The sequence below is a fragment of the Pseudochaenichthys georgianus genome, chromosome 23 (genome assembly GCF_902827115.2).
Source record: "Pseudochaenichthys georgianus chromosome 23, fPseGeo1.2, whole genome shotgun sequence".
NCBI lineage: Eukaryota > Metazoa > Chordata > Actinopteri > Perciformes > Channichthyidae > Pseudochaenichthys > Pseudochaenichthys georgianus.
In genome coordinates, this window is record NC_047525.1 from 9,074,486 (window position 1) to 9,089,581 (window position 15,096).

At 43.2% G+C, this 15,096-nt stretch overlaps 1 protein-coding gene across 1 annotated transcript in view; it reads left to right on the plus strand.

Annotated features, from left to right (window-relative positions):
* snd1 (staphylococcal nuclease and tudor domain containing 1) overlaps positions 1 to 15,096 on the plus strand; it is a 218,060-nt gene that overhangs the window by 17,238 nt on the left and 185,726 nt on the right. The window contains exon 10 of the mRNA XM_034112292.2: positions 1,573 to 1,677. Within this exon, the coding sequence (XP_033968183.1) occupies positions 1,573 to 1,677 (105 nt within the window). The remainder of the gene's footprint in view (positions 1 to 1,572; positions 1,678 to 15,096) is intronic.

The following is a 15,096-nucleotide window of genomic DNA, read 5'->3' on the forward strand; positions in this document are numbered from 1 at the left end:
TGGTGTGCATGTGTGCACACCAGCACACCAGCACACCCCCCCCCCCCCATGCACCTCTCTCCGTCTCCCTCCTGCTCCCTATGTCTCCACGTCTCTCCCACTCAGCTCAGTGATTAGTATATGATGTATTTTGGCTGCCGTGGTGGGCAGCCTATTTAGCATGTGGGCTGGTCTATTTTCTGTTCCGTGGTAGTGAATTCAATGGCATTCAGAATTAGTTTTCATAGAACAATGAATCTCCCAGAGTGTAATACACTTAGATTTGTGTCTGCCATATCACAATCTGAGACTCTGAAAGAGGATTTTCAATTGTTTTGTTTTTCTACCACACAAATGCTACGCGGTCCAATTCCTGCCCCGAACCCGGCTCAGACCTGCATCTCTCTCTTGAAGGACTTCAGCTGGAGCACAGCCTACATATGAACCAGTGTTTGAGTGATGACGAGGCCATTTAATGCACATGTGGGTGGCAACATGTGTAGGGCGATTGATTTCTCCGTCTCTTGCAAGCGGCCTACTTAAAGGCTCTGGGTCTGGAGGCCTCCTCCATCTCGGTCACATTATAGCCCCAATCTGTCTTTCTGCTGGGACTGGCTCTGGCACATAGATTGGGTTACACATGTGTGGCAACTTTCTTCATTTGGAACCAACACCATAGTAATCAAATCAAATGTTATTAATATTGCCCTTTTCATACACAAAGGTAACTCAAAGTGCTTCATGAACAAACACATACACAATTTACAAAAAGTAAAAAAAATACTTTCTCCCATCCCTGGTATAGCCAGAGTAACACATAGCTTTGTGATTAAAAAGAATACTTAATACCAACTGAATAAAACAATAAAACAAATGAATGCATACATTCAAATACAATACAATTCAGGAGTAGCTTTGAATATCCTTTTTCTTCTTCTTGCTATAAATTGTGGTTGCTTGAGAAATCGCATTTAAATGCCAAACCTAAAGGAGTCTGTGTCTTTGCAGTTACAGTTGTAAAGGTCTCCAGAACCAAATGCCGCCCGCCAGTTGTTGTGCAGAGGGCTGTGTGACGCTCCAGCGCTCTATCTTTAACAGGATGTTTGTGTTTCTAAAGCTGTTTCTCGTGCCCCCCCCCCCCCCCCCCCCCCCTCCCGGTGCCAATCCCCCGGATAGCCGAACGTCCTCGCGCTGTCCTCCAGACCTCGCTGGCCTTCTGGGATGACTTAGCCCGCTTACTCACTCAGTCACTCAAGGATCACTCTCTCTTACCTCGCTTTCAGTGGCTCCCGCTCGTGACAGCGCACGATCTGCACCGTCACTCCGCTTCCGCCTTTTTTAATAGATCTCTTCCTCTCCATTTATCCCTTACCTGTCCTTCACTTCCCATCTTTCTTTCAGTCCGTCTGCTCACTCACTCACTAAAAATGCAATGCCAGTCTCTTTCCTCCAAAGTCCTGCATCGGTTTTAGTTTTCTCCTGAGGGATTAACATGTTTTTTGGACCCTTACATGACTTCTTAAGGTGCCCTGCCATTTTGTCCCTTCTGTATTTATATAACTAAATTGCTCTCTTCACCTGTTTACCCTATAGGTGATGCAGGTGCTCAACGCTGATGCCATGGTGGTGAAGCTCAACTCTGGAGAACTCAAGACCATCCACCTGTCCAGCATTCGGCCCCCCAGAATTGAGGGAGAGGTACAAAAACACTTGTCTGCCTGTTTCTATGTGTGCGAGTGGCTACTTTGGTGTAATTCATGTGTTCATATGTGTGGAAGTGTGGGGTCAGCCACTTCATCAGAAGCTCACAGAGACCGCTCAAGCCCGTGATGTCTTGACGGAGTTGGTTTATTTTCATTTCAAGTCAAACACAAGCTGTTTACATATCTCTTAATATGTATTCATCTCTTTCCCTCTCATGCCATCTTCTCTTCCCTCACACATTAGTCTCGTCTCCCCCTAAATGACCGTGGGAATCGTTTTGACCACTTGGTGGCACCCCTCTGTTGGGCCACATGCTAACACCGTGAGACGCTTGCACACACCCAGTGGTTGCAGCACTGCAGAGAGCGAGGCACATTGATTTTTTTTCTTCTTCCCTTCCCCTCCACACTCCCATCAATTTTCTCAGAAGCACTTCAAGACGGTGAAAACATTCACATGCTTACATACACAGTGGAGATGTATATGAATCCACATCATTTTGCACTCACTTATGTAAAACTGCTTAATGTTATTTTGTTAATTATTTTTAGAATTAGGCCTTACTGGTATTGAAAGGCCTTAAGTAATCATTTAACTGTCTTAATAATTCTAGGACATGAAAGTAGCTTTATACAAATCATTTTTGTGACATTTCGTTCTGGGAACTCAATCATTTTGTCTATTTTGATGAAACAATGAATTACTAAATGCCCTCTATCATTAACGTCTTGCTGATCGTGATGGCGGACTCGTCAAATTGGTCTGAAATTGCTTTGGTCTGGCATTTAGAAAATCTTACATTTCCCTTGCCTCTAGCTGTAGGAACTTTGAAAAAGAGAAGTAATCAATTTTCATTTCTCAATTACCCTTGGTGTCGGAGTCCTCTCAAATGCTATAATTTTCTAAATAACAGACTCAAAATGTCTTAAAATGTCACTCCCATTAATTAGAAATTTCAAAACAGTAGTGCTTGTTCTTTTTGTCAAAGAGCTCGAATAAAAACCTCTTCTCCGTTTGTTTAACACGTCTGTCACATTCCTCTTGTCAAGTGTTTACTCTAATTCCCTTTTTAAGAGCAAGTCTTGCATTTCCTCGCTCAAAGAGGTTGTTGTGCTTCGGTGTAGGAAACGGCTGTAAAAGTCCAAATACGGAATGTCAACAGCACTTCTGTTTGGATTGCTTTTGTTTTTATTGACTCCCCTTCCCGCACGTCTCTTCATTTTATGGTGCACTCTTTGCTGTCTTTTTCCTCTTTACTGTTTTCTAGTTTTGTTATACTCTAACCTCTCCCTCCCTCTCTCCCCTGGTGTCGTTACGGCCTCGCATCATTAAGAGACTGCTTTGTATCTCTCCCTCCTTCCTGCCTCCCTTCTCCCTCCACAGTCACTTCCTCCTGCTGCCCCCCCCCCCCCCCCTCTGGGTGTGCAGTACAAGCCGTGGTCAGATGGTTGACCTGCACCGCTGCCCTTCGTGTGTGTTTTATCCTCCTTAGCTCTCTGCGGTTGTAACAAGCTTGTGGGCAAAAACATCTCCTTCCACTTTGTTTCCCTGCCCTTTTTCCTGTTCCTCGTACTTCTCTTTTCTTAGATTCCCTTTTTTTCCTTCCATACCGCTTTCTGTATTCCCACTCTAGTGTTTGTCTCTCCCCTCGTCTCTCAGTGCCCGTCTGCTTTCTGTCCGTCGCCCTGCACCAGATGCTTCAGCAGTATGTGTTGTGTGCTTCATTACACTGGTGTATGTTACAGGGAGCCCGGGAGAGGGAGCCCAGATGTGAATGTTTGTGTCTATCGGAATTGGTGTTATATTGGCTCAGTGCTGTATCGCTATTTCTTGCTCTTCATGCATATTTAATTGCTCTCGTTAGGATGTGTGTGGGATTTTCATGTAAATAACCTGAATATTTATCAAAATCAGTCTGGGTGCCAGTTCCCTTGGTTAGCACACTTAAATGTGCCAGCATCTGGATATGTTATTATAAGCCCTGTAACCATAATGTAACATCCATCATGGACTTGGAAGATCATGTTCACATTGACTTTGTTATTGGTAACACTTTAATCTAACTTTTTCACTGGTGCATTATTAACATAGTATCAAGCTAAAAGGGAAATGCAAATCTAATACTGCAGTGAAATCATGTCATCAAAAGTACTCGTGTGCTTTTATCATTTAATTAGGACATGTTAAACAATCAAGTCTTTCTTTAAGGCAAGAGACCTTTTTGAGGCTGCAAGAGGACATTCTTTTTTTCTTTTTCAGTCTTTTTACTGAAATATGTTGCAGCATTTCATGTTTTGATAAGAGTTGTTTACAGTGCAGCTGCTGGTGCTGTTTGTTAGCTAGTTATTCCTGTCTGTAAAAGGCTGCCTGAATGTCTGTAATGCTGTTGGCCCAGCTTTGAGTGTTGTCGCTATGGCAGCAATGCAGAGTTGTGATGGGTTTACTGCAGCTTTGATGAGCCCATGTAGTGTAAGGTGGAATAAAGGAAGCCAGCACTGAAATGTCTGATATGTATAACTCCAGGGCTAAACCCCTTCATGTGAATCAGCAAACACATATCACAAACACATATTTCGCTCTGTAGTCTGGTTGCCAGCGCGGTGAACCTGGACATGTTGACCCCAATACCCCAGTACTCCAAAGTTTTACGATGTAAATGTATAGTACATGTCCCCAGCACATAGAAACTGACGGATGCTAACTTGCATGTGTTGGACAATTGCACAATTCACATAAATTGCGTTAACATTAATTAGCATTATAGCCTTTTTTAGACAATAATTAAAACATGGCTTGGCGCATTCAGACAATTTTACATTGGTTTTTGGGGTAATTGAAGATGCAGAATCCATTTCGGACAATTCTAGGATCTAAAATGTCAGTTTGAACCAGCAATTGACAATACTCCCGGTGGACTGATTTTGATGAATTTTGGATCGATTTTCCAAACTGCCATTGTTGATCGGGATCCCAATAGGACTACAGGAGCTGGCAACAGGCTATTAGTCTGGAGGAGTTGGAGCTTTAACCACAGACAAAAAGCTTAAACTTTACCCATATTTACTGCTAGGTCCTTCCAAATGTCATACTCATCATCACACACACTTACTCTACCTTACACCTGCTTATGTTACACACACACACACACACACACACACACACACACACACACACACACACACACACACACACACACACACACACACACACACACACACACACACACACTAGTAAAGTCATTCAACTGAATTGCTACTTGTAAAACCCATTTGAAAAACATCTTAAAAAAACACCCCACGTTTAAAAATAAATCCCTGATTGCTTGGTCCGGACGAAGGGTCAATTTAGTCATTGTTTTATGGTCATGCATGGTATTTAATGTGCAGTTTCATTTGCCAGCTGGACTTGTGTCCGATCACTAAATTAAGCAAGTGAGCTGTTACCTTAGGCGAGCAGGGAAACCTCATTTCATGCCCTGTCTACGCTCCATTACATATGAAGATGTAGTAGTTCACATTATATTATTGGAAGCCTTTCTAATCTTTGCAACTGTTAATACTTACTGTCGGTTGAACTATTTTTAAAGGCAATGAAATGTATCGTTTAGCACCTCCAAAGTATTTGTAAAGAAGAAACACTTGCCAACCATGGCTAACAGATGTGGGGTTATGCTGTCTCCAACAAAGAGAAATGGTGCACATGGGAGAGGCACAGACTGATTTTTGAGAGGTTGTAAGCAGCAGGATGTTTCCTACCTCAGAGGTCACAGCAGGTATCTCTCAGCCACACGCTCTACACACTCTGACATCATGTTGGCTAACACTGTCACGAGCTTACAATGCAGCAGACAGACACAAAGACAGCGTCACGGTTTGCAGCTCACACATGCACACACATAGGGACATGCTTGGTTAAGCTGCGTTAGCCAATGTCAGGAAGCATCTTGGAAATTGGCATCAGCATGTGCACACACATGGATTTCACACACATGTGATGCATGCGTATACAGAGACACTCCAGATGTGCGCAGGCTAGCTCTGTAGCCCGTGTATGAAACAAGGCATTCTCCAGAGAGAACACAAACTCAGAAATGTGGTATTGTGACAACTGTGTGTGTGTGTGTGTGTGTGTGTGTGTGTGTGTGTGTGTGTGTTGCATTCTCTCGAGGTCTTTAGGGATTCTCTTGTGCCAGTTGTTATTATTATCACTGTCTCGCTGCATGCGTCTGCACTGGGTGACCCTGCATTCTGCAAGCAAGGCCATTTGTCTGCACGTGTGTGTGTGTGCGTCTGAGTGTGTACTGTTTGGGGGGAAGTGAGGCTATGGGAAAACGGTGACCGTTCCTGCCATCCTCTCCCCTTCCGCCCACCTCCTCTGATTCCTTTTGTCCCCTAACACCAAACACATCCCCCCCCCCTCTCTCGTGACCCTACTAATTGTACTCAGACTGGCAGATTGGCGGACCAATGGCGTGTGTCTACAGTAAAATGTAGAACTTCCTCTCTTCTCATTTTGTTCCCCAGTGTTACTGCTGTGGCACATCTTCAGATGTGAGTTATTTTGAGCTTGGGAGTTGGAGTCAGCTTTTTCTTCTACTCATCCTGTTCCCTCTTTTTCTTCAACCCCCAACCCCTTTTTATTTGTTTTGCTCTCATGGGCAGCAGGAGAAACCCAGCGCAAACGAGTAGAGATGGCAATGCCACTCAGTGACTCACTGTAACACTCACGATAAACGTGTTTGGATGCATATGTGTGCGTTGCTCTAGCCTTGTCTCGAGTGTTTGTGTGTGTGTTTCTTGCATCTGTGTGCTTGTGTGGTTTAAGTAGGGTTAAGGACAGTGCTGATGGAGCACATGGAGAGGTCAACTCTCTGTCCTTATATAAGGCAACACAATGACTGGCTCATCCCCAAGCTGCTCCATACTGCCCTGCCTACTCCTGTAACCTCTGTGTGTGCGTGTGTTGACTTTGGAGATGATTTTATTCAGTCCTCCTGTCTACTGCGACTAGCTACCATAACCCACCTGTATATCCCCCTGCGTCTTTCCCCCTCAGCTTTTCTTCTGTCTGTCTTATTTTTACTTTCACATTTATTAGGCTTATTTTTATCTTGGAACACTGCACACTTATTAGCATTTTTGTAAATACTGCACAGGTTGGAAAAGTCGGACAAAGTACGTAGGCAGAATTTGACAATTCTCACATCTTCATAACTATGAAGTACTTCAGAGTGTGTAGGTGTGGCTGGAAGGCATGTCACAAAACAAATGACTACATATTGTCAACATGAATATATATATATGGTTGCACAGCTGCATTTTGAGCAGTTGCTATGCAGTAGTATGTTTTGGTTACTTGTGTCGTTATGACAATGAATTCAATTCCAAATCTGCAATTGCAATCGAGACATCAAGGTCTTAAACAAAGGCGGCAGAATATGGAAATCAAAAACGTGTTGTGATGCTGTTACTGTAGCACAGGAAGCTACAGTCGGAGTAAAACAAAAAAGCTGAATGCTGTCAAATAAATAATTGACACCATGCCCAGCAAATGGAACAATAACATCTGAGAACTAAGTGCAAGACGGACCGGTAGGAAGAGAACTAGGCAACAAAACAACATGTGGAAATACATTTACTTTTACCAAGGCTTTGGAGAATAATGGAATTTTGGTTCAATCTCAAATTTGTGTAATCCAGTAAGATCATTTTTGTGTCGAAATCCATTAGCACACAGAACAGAATCGGCATGCAAATGTCACCGTAGTAATAAGCTCTTTGAAGTGTAATACTTGATCAAAATGTGATAAATGATGGGGTACAGTTTGACAAAAGCCAGTCTTTAAACAGACGGTCCCATCTGCTCGCTACTCAGAAATTGCGACTTGTGGCTTCTCGATTCACCCCCTCGCTTTGTTTTTGTCCCTTCCTTCCCTCCACACTTCTGTCCCCATCCTTCTAATCCCACGTCTGACCGTGTGTGCTCTCAGCGTGCCCCTATCCTGGCATAGCAGGCTTTGACCTCAAGTGGGAGGAGAACAACACGAGAGGAGGGTCTCTCCCTTTGTGATTCACTCGTGCCTGATTGGCTGTGGCGAGGCAGATTGGTACCCAGTATCCCTCCTCACTACTGGGTGGATAATTCTTTCCCAATTGCAGGGCTGACACTGCTGGAAAAACAAGGACTTGCTTGTGGGAGGAAGCTATATAAGGGATAAAAGATCATATTAAGGTTGCATTTGAGAGGTTTTGTCATAAGCACAAGGGTAACGCCATATGAAATCAATTTGAACTGGTTAGTCTATGTTATGCAGTATAAGCTGAGCACATTCCATCTGTGATATCAATAGTTACATCTATTCAGAGGTTTTTTAACAGACAGCATTGCAGATACTCCAATACAGCATCACTGTCTGTCTGCAGGCCCTGTCTGACCGTCTGCCTGGGTCCAAAATTAGGAAGGCAACATATTGAATCGCAGCTTTACTCACTGCCTAACCCCCCTTTTTATTTCCAAGCCATTATTATTCAAGAGTGCACAATCAGAACATGGCCTGTCCCAGTAAATGTACCTGCACCAGCCTGGAAGCAGCTAATGATGAATTGAGTGTCTGTTTGTCATTATGGTGCTACAGGTAATTTCATTATGAAAACCCAGGTGCCCTCTATAGTCTACCGTGGGATCAGTTCCAGTCGTTTTAGTAATGACTTATTTGTATTCTGGCGTATGGACAATAATGCTGTGAATGTAAGGTTATTCGATTAGATAAATTCGATTTTGTATTGTAGTACCATAACCAGCTCTGCCTTCATGCTCTTGCTCCTGGTAGTGTATGCCTTCTGTCTCTCTTTCTGACATGCTCTCCCTCTCTCAGCCCTCTACATCCATTCAATGTTTATTCATGCACCATTGAGTTATGTTGTTAGGCATACAGTAGTAAATGTAAAACTGTTTGTCTGAGGCTTCTAGTGCACTGCTTAATCAAAAAATAATGTCCACTCTGTCTGACACACACACACACACACACACACACACACACACACACACACACACACACACACACACTGACTGCAGTGTCTCCAAAATATACGTAGGTTACAGACAAAATAACAGTTAAATGCAGATGTAAATCCAAGTTCCAATATTGTACACTCTCCCAACTCAACCGCCGCACATCAGGAGGCATGACATGCTCCTGAGTCATGATTTTACTCTTAAAGTTCCAGGAGCTGCAAAGGCTTGCAGCAGCAGCATCCACACATTCGCAGCCCCGGCCCCTGCAGCCCTGCGACACTGTACAATCCAGCTAGCGTCATGCCTATGCAATAGTCAAAGATGATTCCTGAGCTTTAGCTGGTAATTTGGAACGAAGGGGAATTTACCCCAAATAGAACAGAACTCCCCCCGAGGGTAGAGAGAGCAAACTGTTGTTATTGGGTCACGGTTGAGACATTGCAGCAACTCTCTCCTCTCTGTAACCTTCCTGCAACTGCACAACAATAGTTTTAAGGACAGTCTGCACACACTTTGTCTGAGTTATTTAATAATGGTAATGTCTGGTTATATCAGTCTTGAGAGTGAGGTTGAAATTGACTCGTAGGGAAAGTGACCCTATTGTAGCTTCAGTGTTTCCCCTACGATGGAGTCATAGCAGCGTTGCTAAGGCACGTGGGCCCAGCATAATGTGAGCGGGGAGCGCGTGTATTTTTTTTTTTTTGTGCACGTGCGAAGTGCGCCCCGCCAATTTATTTCTATGTGTCTGCCAGCACAAGAAAGGCTCTTGAGGCCTAGTACCAGGGCCGGTTCTAGACAATTTGCTGCCCTATAAGCGAGATTTTATATATAAAGAATAATCTCTACAAAAGACAAATACACTACAAAAACAGAAACTTATTGACATAGGTAATATACGTCAAAATGGCTTCAAATGTATTCAGTATTGTATGAACATGTTTGAATTGGGAGGCGGACGGCACATCCTCTAGGGGGGTCCGGGGGTGTGACCCCCCGGGAAGATTTTTTTTGTTGAACATTTTAAAGTAAAATGCTTCAATTTGGTGCACTTTGAGCACACATTACTAGAGACCTGATCTAGGGGGTACTCTAAACACCCATATGAAAAAGATCGGTTTACATTTTAATAATCAAATAAGTATATGAACATAACCAATAACCTACCATAGCCAATAACAAATAAATGTAACTTATTTTATTTTTGTTGTTCATTCATATCTTATTTTACCAGTTTACATTTATTTATTCATGCATATTTTTGTATCTCTCCAACTTTAAACAATATTTTTGGTTTACTATGGAATGATTTCAAACCTGTTTTTATTTATCCTAATAATTATAAAGGAGTGCCTTGGAAATGTGTGTTTACATAATTTGTGGTCAAAACGTTTGAGACCCGCTGAGATAACTTGGACTAAAATGAACTATCTAAACAATCGGAGTCCTTTACCTCACTGAGCCTCTCAGTCTGACAGGAGATCTCTCCTCCACCCTGGTTGTAGAAACATCTACTTCTTATATCCGTTAGCGCAGCTAGCACCAGATTCTAATAACAACAGCGCCGGTACCGGTGCGCCCTCTCTCTCGCTCCCACGCTCGCACTTCGGTTGTGAGCTGCGGGCGCCTGATCAGCCAACATCCCCCACTTTCATCACTTACAGCGCCCATCGTACAGGGCAAATGAGAAGTGTAACCGGGGTTAAAAGGGTGTTACATTTACTTAATTATGAATGTTGTTACATCAAGGCCAAAAATTAGGATGAGCGCCAACGGTCAAAAATGTTTTTCCCCTCCCAGAGCTACCACCTCTGTCGCCTATGCTGCCTATGCCAAAAATCGGCCCTGCCTAGTACATACACTGGCAATGTCTCAAGATTTAGCAAAAATACACCTTTATTGAACACACAGAACAAAACTGGCTGGCGTCCCCTAGCAGCGGCGGGCATATTTCAGCAGCTGCGCCGCCACTATTTGTATATAGGGGACAGGGTTTCCCACACATGGACTATACTTGGGCGGGCCGCCCAGGTATATTAACGGCCGCCCAAGTATATTTCGTGACCCATTTAGGTTTTTTTTTTTTTTAATTTTTTTTTTTATAATTTTCTTTTTATTTGTCCGTGACCACGACGCCATCTGCTATCGATTAACTTGTGGACAATGATCCCTCGCTCCCTTGCACTGATCTCGCCTCCTTCTGGCCTGTTAAGTGGCCTGCCTCACACAGGGTGACTGGCTGTCCACATGATGTGGCCTGCCGACATGGCCACTGTCATACAGATCATAAATCAAAGCCCTTGATTGGTCTCTGTGTCATTCAAGCTCGGGATAACCTCAGCTCAGATGAGGTAAATGACTCTGAGTGTTTAGATAGTTAAATTAGTCTAAGTTCTCAGTGGGTCTCAAACGGTGTGGTCACCATTTATGAAAACACATTTCCATTTGAGAGGGTAGTGATTGGTCTAATGGATAGTGAGGTGGGCTGAAGATCGGAAGGCTGTGAGTTGAAATCCCGCCAGGAACACCACCACTAGTGTGCCCTTGAGTAAGGCACTTAGCCCTTAGTTACTCCAGGGAGAATGTCCCTGTAATCGCTCATTATAAGTCGCTTTGGATAAAAGCGTCAGCTAAGTGAAATGTAATGTGATTAGTAAAATATGCATAAATAAATAAAAAGTTAACTAGGTGAAAAAAGGTAAGATACACTTTTAAAACTTGTTGAGAGAAAACTAGTCTTTGCTGCTGCCTCAAAGAGGAGCAGGGGGGAGAGGAGGGAGACAGGAGAGGCTGATTCAGGAGCACAGACACACTCACAACTCTAAATGAACCAAAAATAAATTAATAAACAAGTTTCAGTGTTTTTTTCATATTGGAAATGGTATGTTATTGGTTATGGCCATGATTTTATGATTATTGAAATGTATACAGTTCTGTTTAATATAGGTGTTTTCATAGATCTAGTCTCTTTATTTTCCCCTCAAAATGTACCAGATTGATGCATTTAACTCCAAAATAAAAAAATAAAATCTTATCGGGGGAGCATGCCCCTGGACCCCCATAGAGGATTTGAGGTCGACCCCCACTAAAAATCACATGGATAGGTTCCTAAATACATTTATAAATACATTTATTTTTTAAAATAGTAACCCATTTCCATATGTTCATGTGTGGGTAGTTTAACATTTAAACTATAGGGCTATCATTATGGGCCCTGCCTGTACCTGTTCGCTCTGCCATCGCGTGAAGGGTCTGCTAATAAGCGACCAACAGAAAGGTTAATGTTGTTGTACGTCACCTCACCCCCCCCCCCCCCCCCCCCCCCCGCTACTACCACCTCCCCCCAAGTATATTTCAGATATATGGGAAACAGATCTGTGGGAAACACTGGCAGTTAATGGACTAGCACCAGAGGTGTTCCCATACACACAGGCGTTGGAGCTGTTCTTCATGAAATCCCAGAAGAATGAAGTGCTCTGACAAACAGTGCCATCTTTGTGCAAAATGATTATACAGGAATGAAAAGTCAATAAATAAACATGTTGTTAAAACTTTTTTTTTTTTTTTTTTCGGGCAACACTGGGGGAAACACTGAGCTTCAACAAAAAGCACACAAGGCCCATTGTGAAATATCGGGCAATCAATTGGCATCATTGATTCCCATGTCTGCCCTATGTTTTCCAGTTATAATATTTCTTCTCGTGGTCTCATTTTCTTGTTGTCTGACTCTTTCACCTTGTTGTCACTCAGCCTCGCTCCATTTCCCCAAGACCTATTCAATGATGGAGAAATACCTATTGTCCTGCTTGTCTGCTTCTCCGCTCCTTGTGCCTAATTGGCATAGAGCAGGGGTCTCCAACACGTCGGGCAGCTTTTCAGTAGCTCGATTATCGATTATAGCGTAGTAAGGTTGCTTCTTGATTTTTCGGCCGTGGCTGGACAATAAAGTTTTTTTATTTTAGAATTGTTTCTGTCACACGAATATAAAATTGGTCGGTGACGCAGAGATCAAGGAACAGACGTGACAGCGGCACAGCGACACCACACACGGAGCAGTCTGCTTTCTCCAGCAACACCAGTCCAGAACCAACAGCAGAATGACCCGCTCTGAATCAGTCCGTGTCGCTGCGGCTCAGAGACACACAGGGAGGGATTTGTGTTTTTGAAAAACACTCGTTATCATCATGTCAGGTTTTTGGTGGATTTGATCAAGTCTTGGATTGCAGAGTATGAATGTCGTCTTGCTATTTTCTGTTGATAAATACTTGTGTAAAGTTTGTGAAGGCAGGAAGAAAGCTTCCGCGATCACCGTCTCCTCCGTTCCTCCAAACCCCGCCCCCTCCATGAAAAAAATGAGTGACAGGCTGATAGTGACCCGATAGAAACTTTATTATTCACTTAATCACTGAGATATAATGAAGCTAACTTACTCTCATACATTCATGGGATTTATGTAACAGTAAGACAGAGAATGTGAGTGTGCACCCACATGCACTATTTTTGTGTTTATAATGCTGTTGTAAAGACTCCTGTTGTCTGCTGTGTTCAGACTCAAGTCCTGTGTGTGATGCCACATTCAGGACATTCAGTGTCCTTTCTTTAACAGAAGGCCGTTGCTAGAAGCTGAAGCTAGACTGCAGAAGTATTAGTTTTTTGTTTTTGAGGATGGAACAACTTCACACACAGATATAGGGAGGCTAGACCTATACAGTTGATTTATTATGGTTTATAAATTAATGTCAAGATGAAGAAAAAGAAGAAGATGGCTGAACTGTTCAGGGTCAATCCTGGAGATGGAGGTTAGAAATCTCCAAAATCATGTTCAGCTTAAGTCACAGCAAAACTCACAACATTTCTGGATCCTTGTAGACTCGGACAACTCTAAGAACATTCACCAAGCAGCACTGCACACGTCTGCTTTATTTGGCTCTACACACCTTTGTGAAGCAGCTTTTTCTGACACGAATGAAATCTAAATACAGAACAAGACCGACTGATGAACATTGAAATGACTATTAGAGTGAACCTAAGTGGGTCCAGCAGACCCCTCTATGGTGGACTCCATGCAGCGCCATTCATCTCACTAACTGTGAAAAAGAGTGAATGCACTTATTTTATACATGTGCCATAAGATGTTTGTACGGTGGTGATTAAGGCGATGTATTTACTATGTGGGCCAAAATAACATGAGACATTTTCGTTTTCTTGGACCTTGATGTGATGTTAAGATTTTTGATAAGCTTTGGGTATTGATTTCACACGTGCACAAAAGTAGCTTAATTCAAATGATGAGTGCTATGTGAATAAATGTAAGCGATGCAAGTAGCTCTTGGCCACTTTCATTTTTTCAAAGTAGCTCTCAGATGGAGAAAGGTTGGAGACCCCTGGCATAGAGTATTGGCATTTACACTCTTCGCCCTCAGTGACATGGCTGCCTTTCCAGCGTGAAACAGCTTATTAGTTAAAATGATTTTTCCCTCTCCTCTTTGGCTCATTCTTTACTCTCCATCCGTTCAGGTTATCCCGTTGTTCTGACAAGTAATGGCCTCTAAAATTGAGTACTACCATGACTATGCAGTGACTATGTTTGTAAAAGCCCCTCAGGATGCAAACGCACCATCATCCCGTGTCTGGGAACTGTCCTAATGAATGACATTAAGATTATATGGTCCAAAGGAAGGGTTTCATCCGGGCAGTGCCAGCTTGGTGAAAGTTATCCTCATCCCCAGCAGTGGACGGTTAAGTCCGCAGTTCAGGCACAACATGCAGGAATCCTGGCCGCCAGTGCTCCTAAAAAGGCCCCATCATCCCACCGCAACTGACTTTGTAGGGATGAAAGACCCTGACAATAAGCCCCGACTGACACAAAATGGAGGACATCAGCTCTTGGTTGAGCGGTGGGGGATTTCCGCTGGCCATGTGTGAGATTAACTCACCTCCGAGGCTCCGTGCTGTGCTGACTCCGCTCGTGAAAGTGCAGAATGATGGCAGGGAGGGAGAAAGAAAAGAAAGATGGAAAGCTATTAAACGCAAAGGTTATTACATTCCTGCCAAGGATAAAGGAACTGGCTGGTGAATTTGGCAGCTTGCAGAGCTACTTTACCATGGCCAAATCCAGCAGGCATGTTAAGACTTACTCAAAATATTAACGGTCATTTAGAAGGAAAAATCGTCATGGGACACTTCTGCGAGTAGGAATTTATGTTTGACACCGACAGAGCTTGTTGCCACCAGATTTATCTTAAACACCTTAATGCTCTAACATACAAACGCATGCTCACACCCCCTGTGCTCCCCATGTGTTCCCCCCACATCCATCAGCCCAGCTGTGTGCCACACCTGGCAGCTTTAACAACTGGAGAGGCATTAAAAATGAATGGAAACCATTGAAGAGAAGAGGAA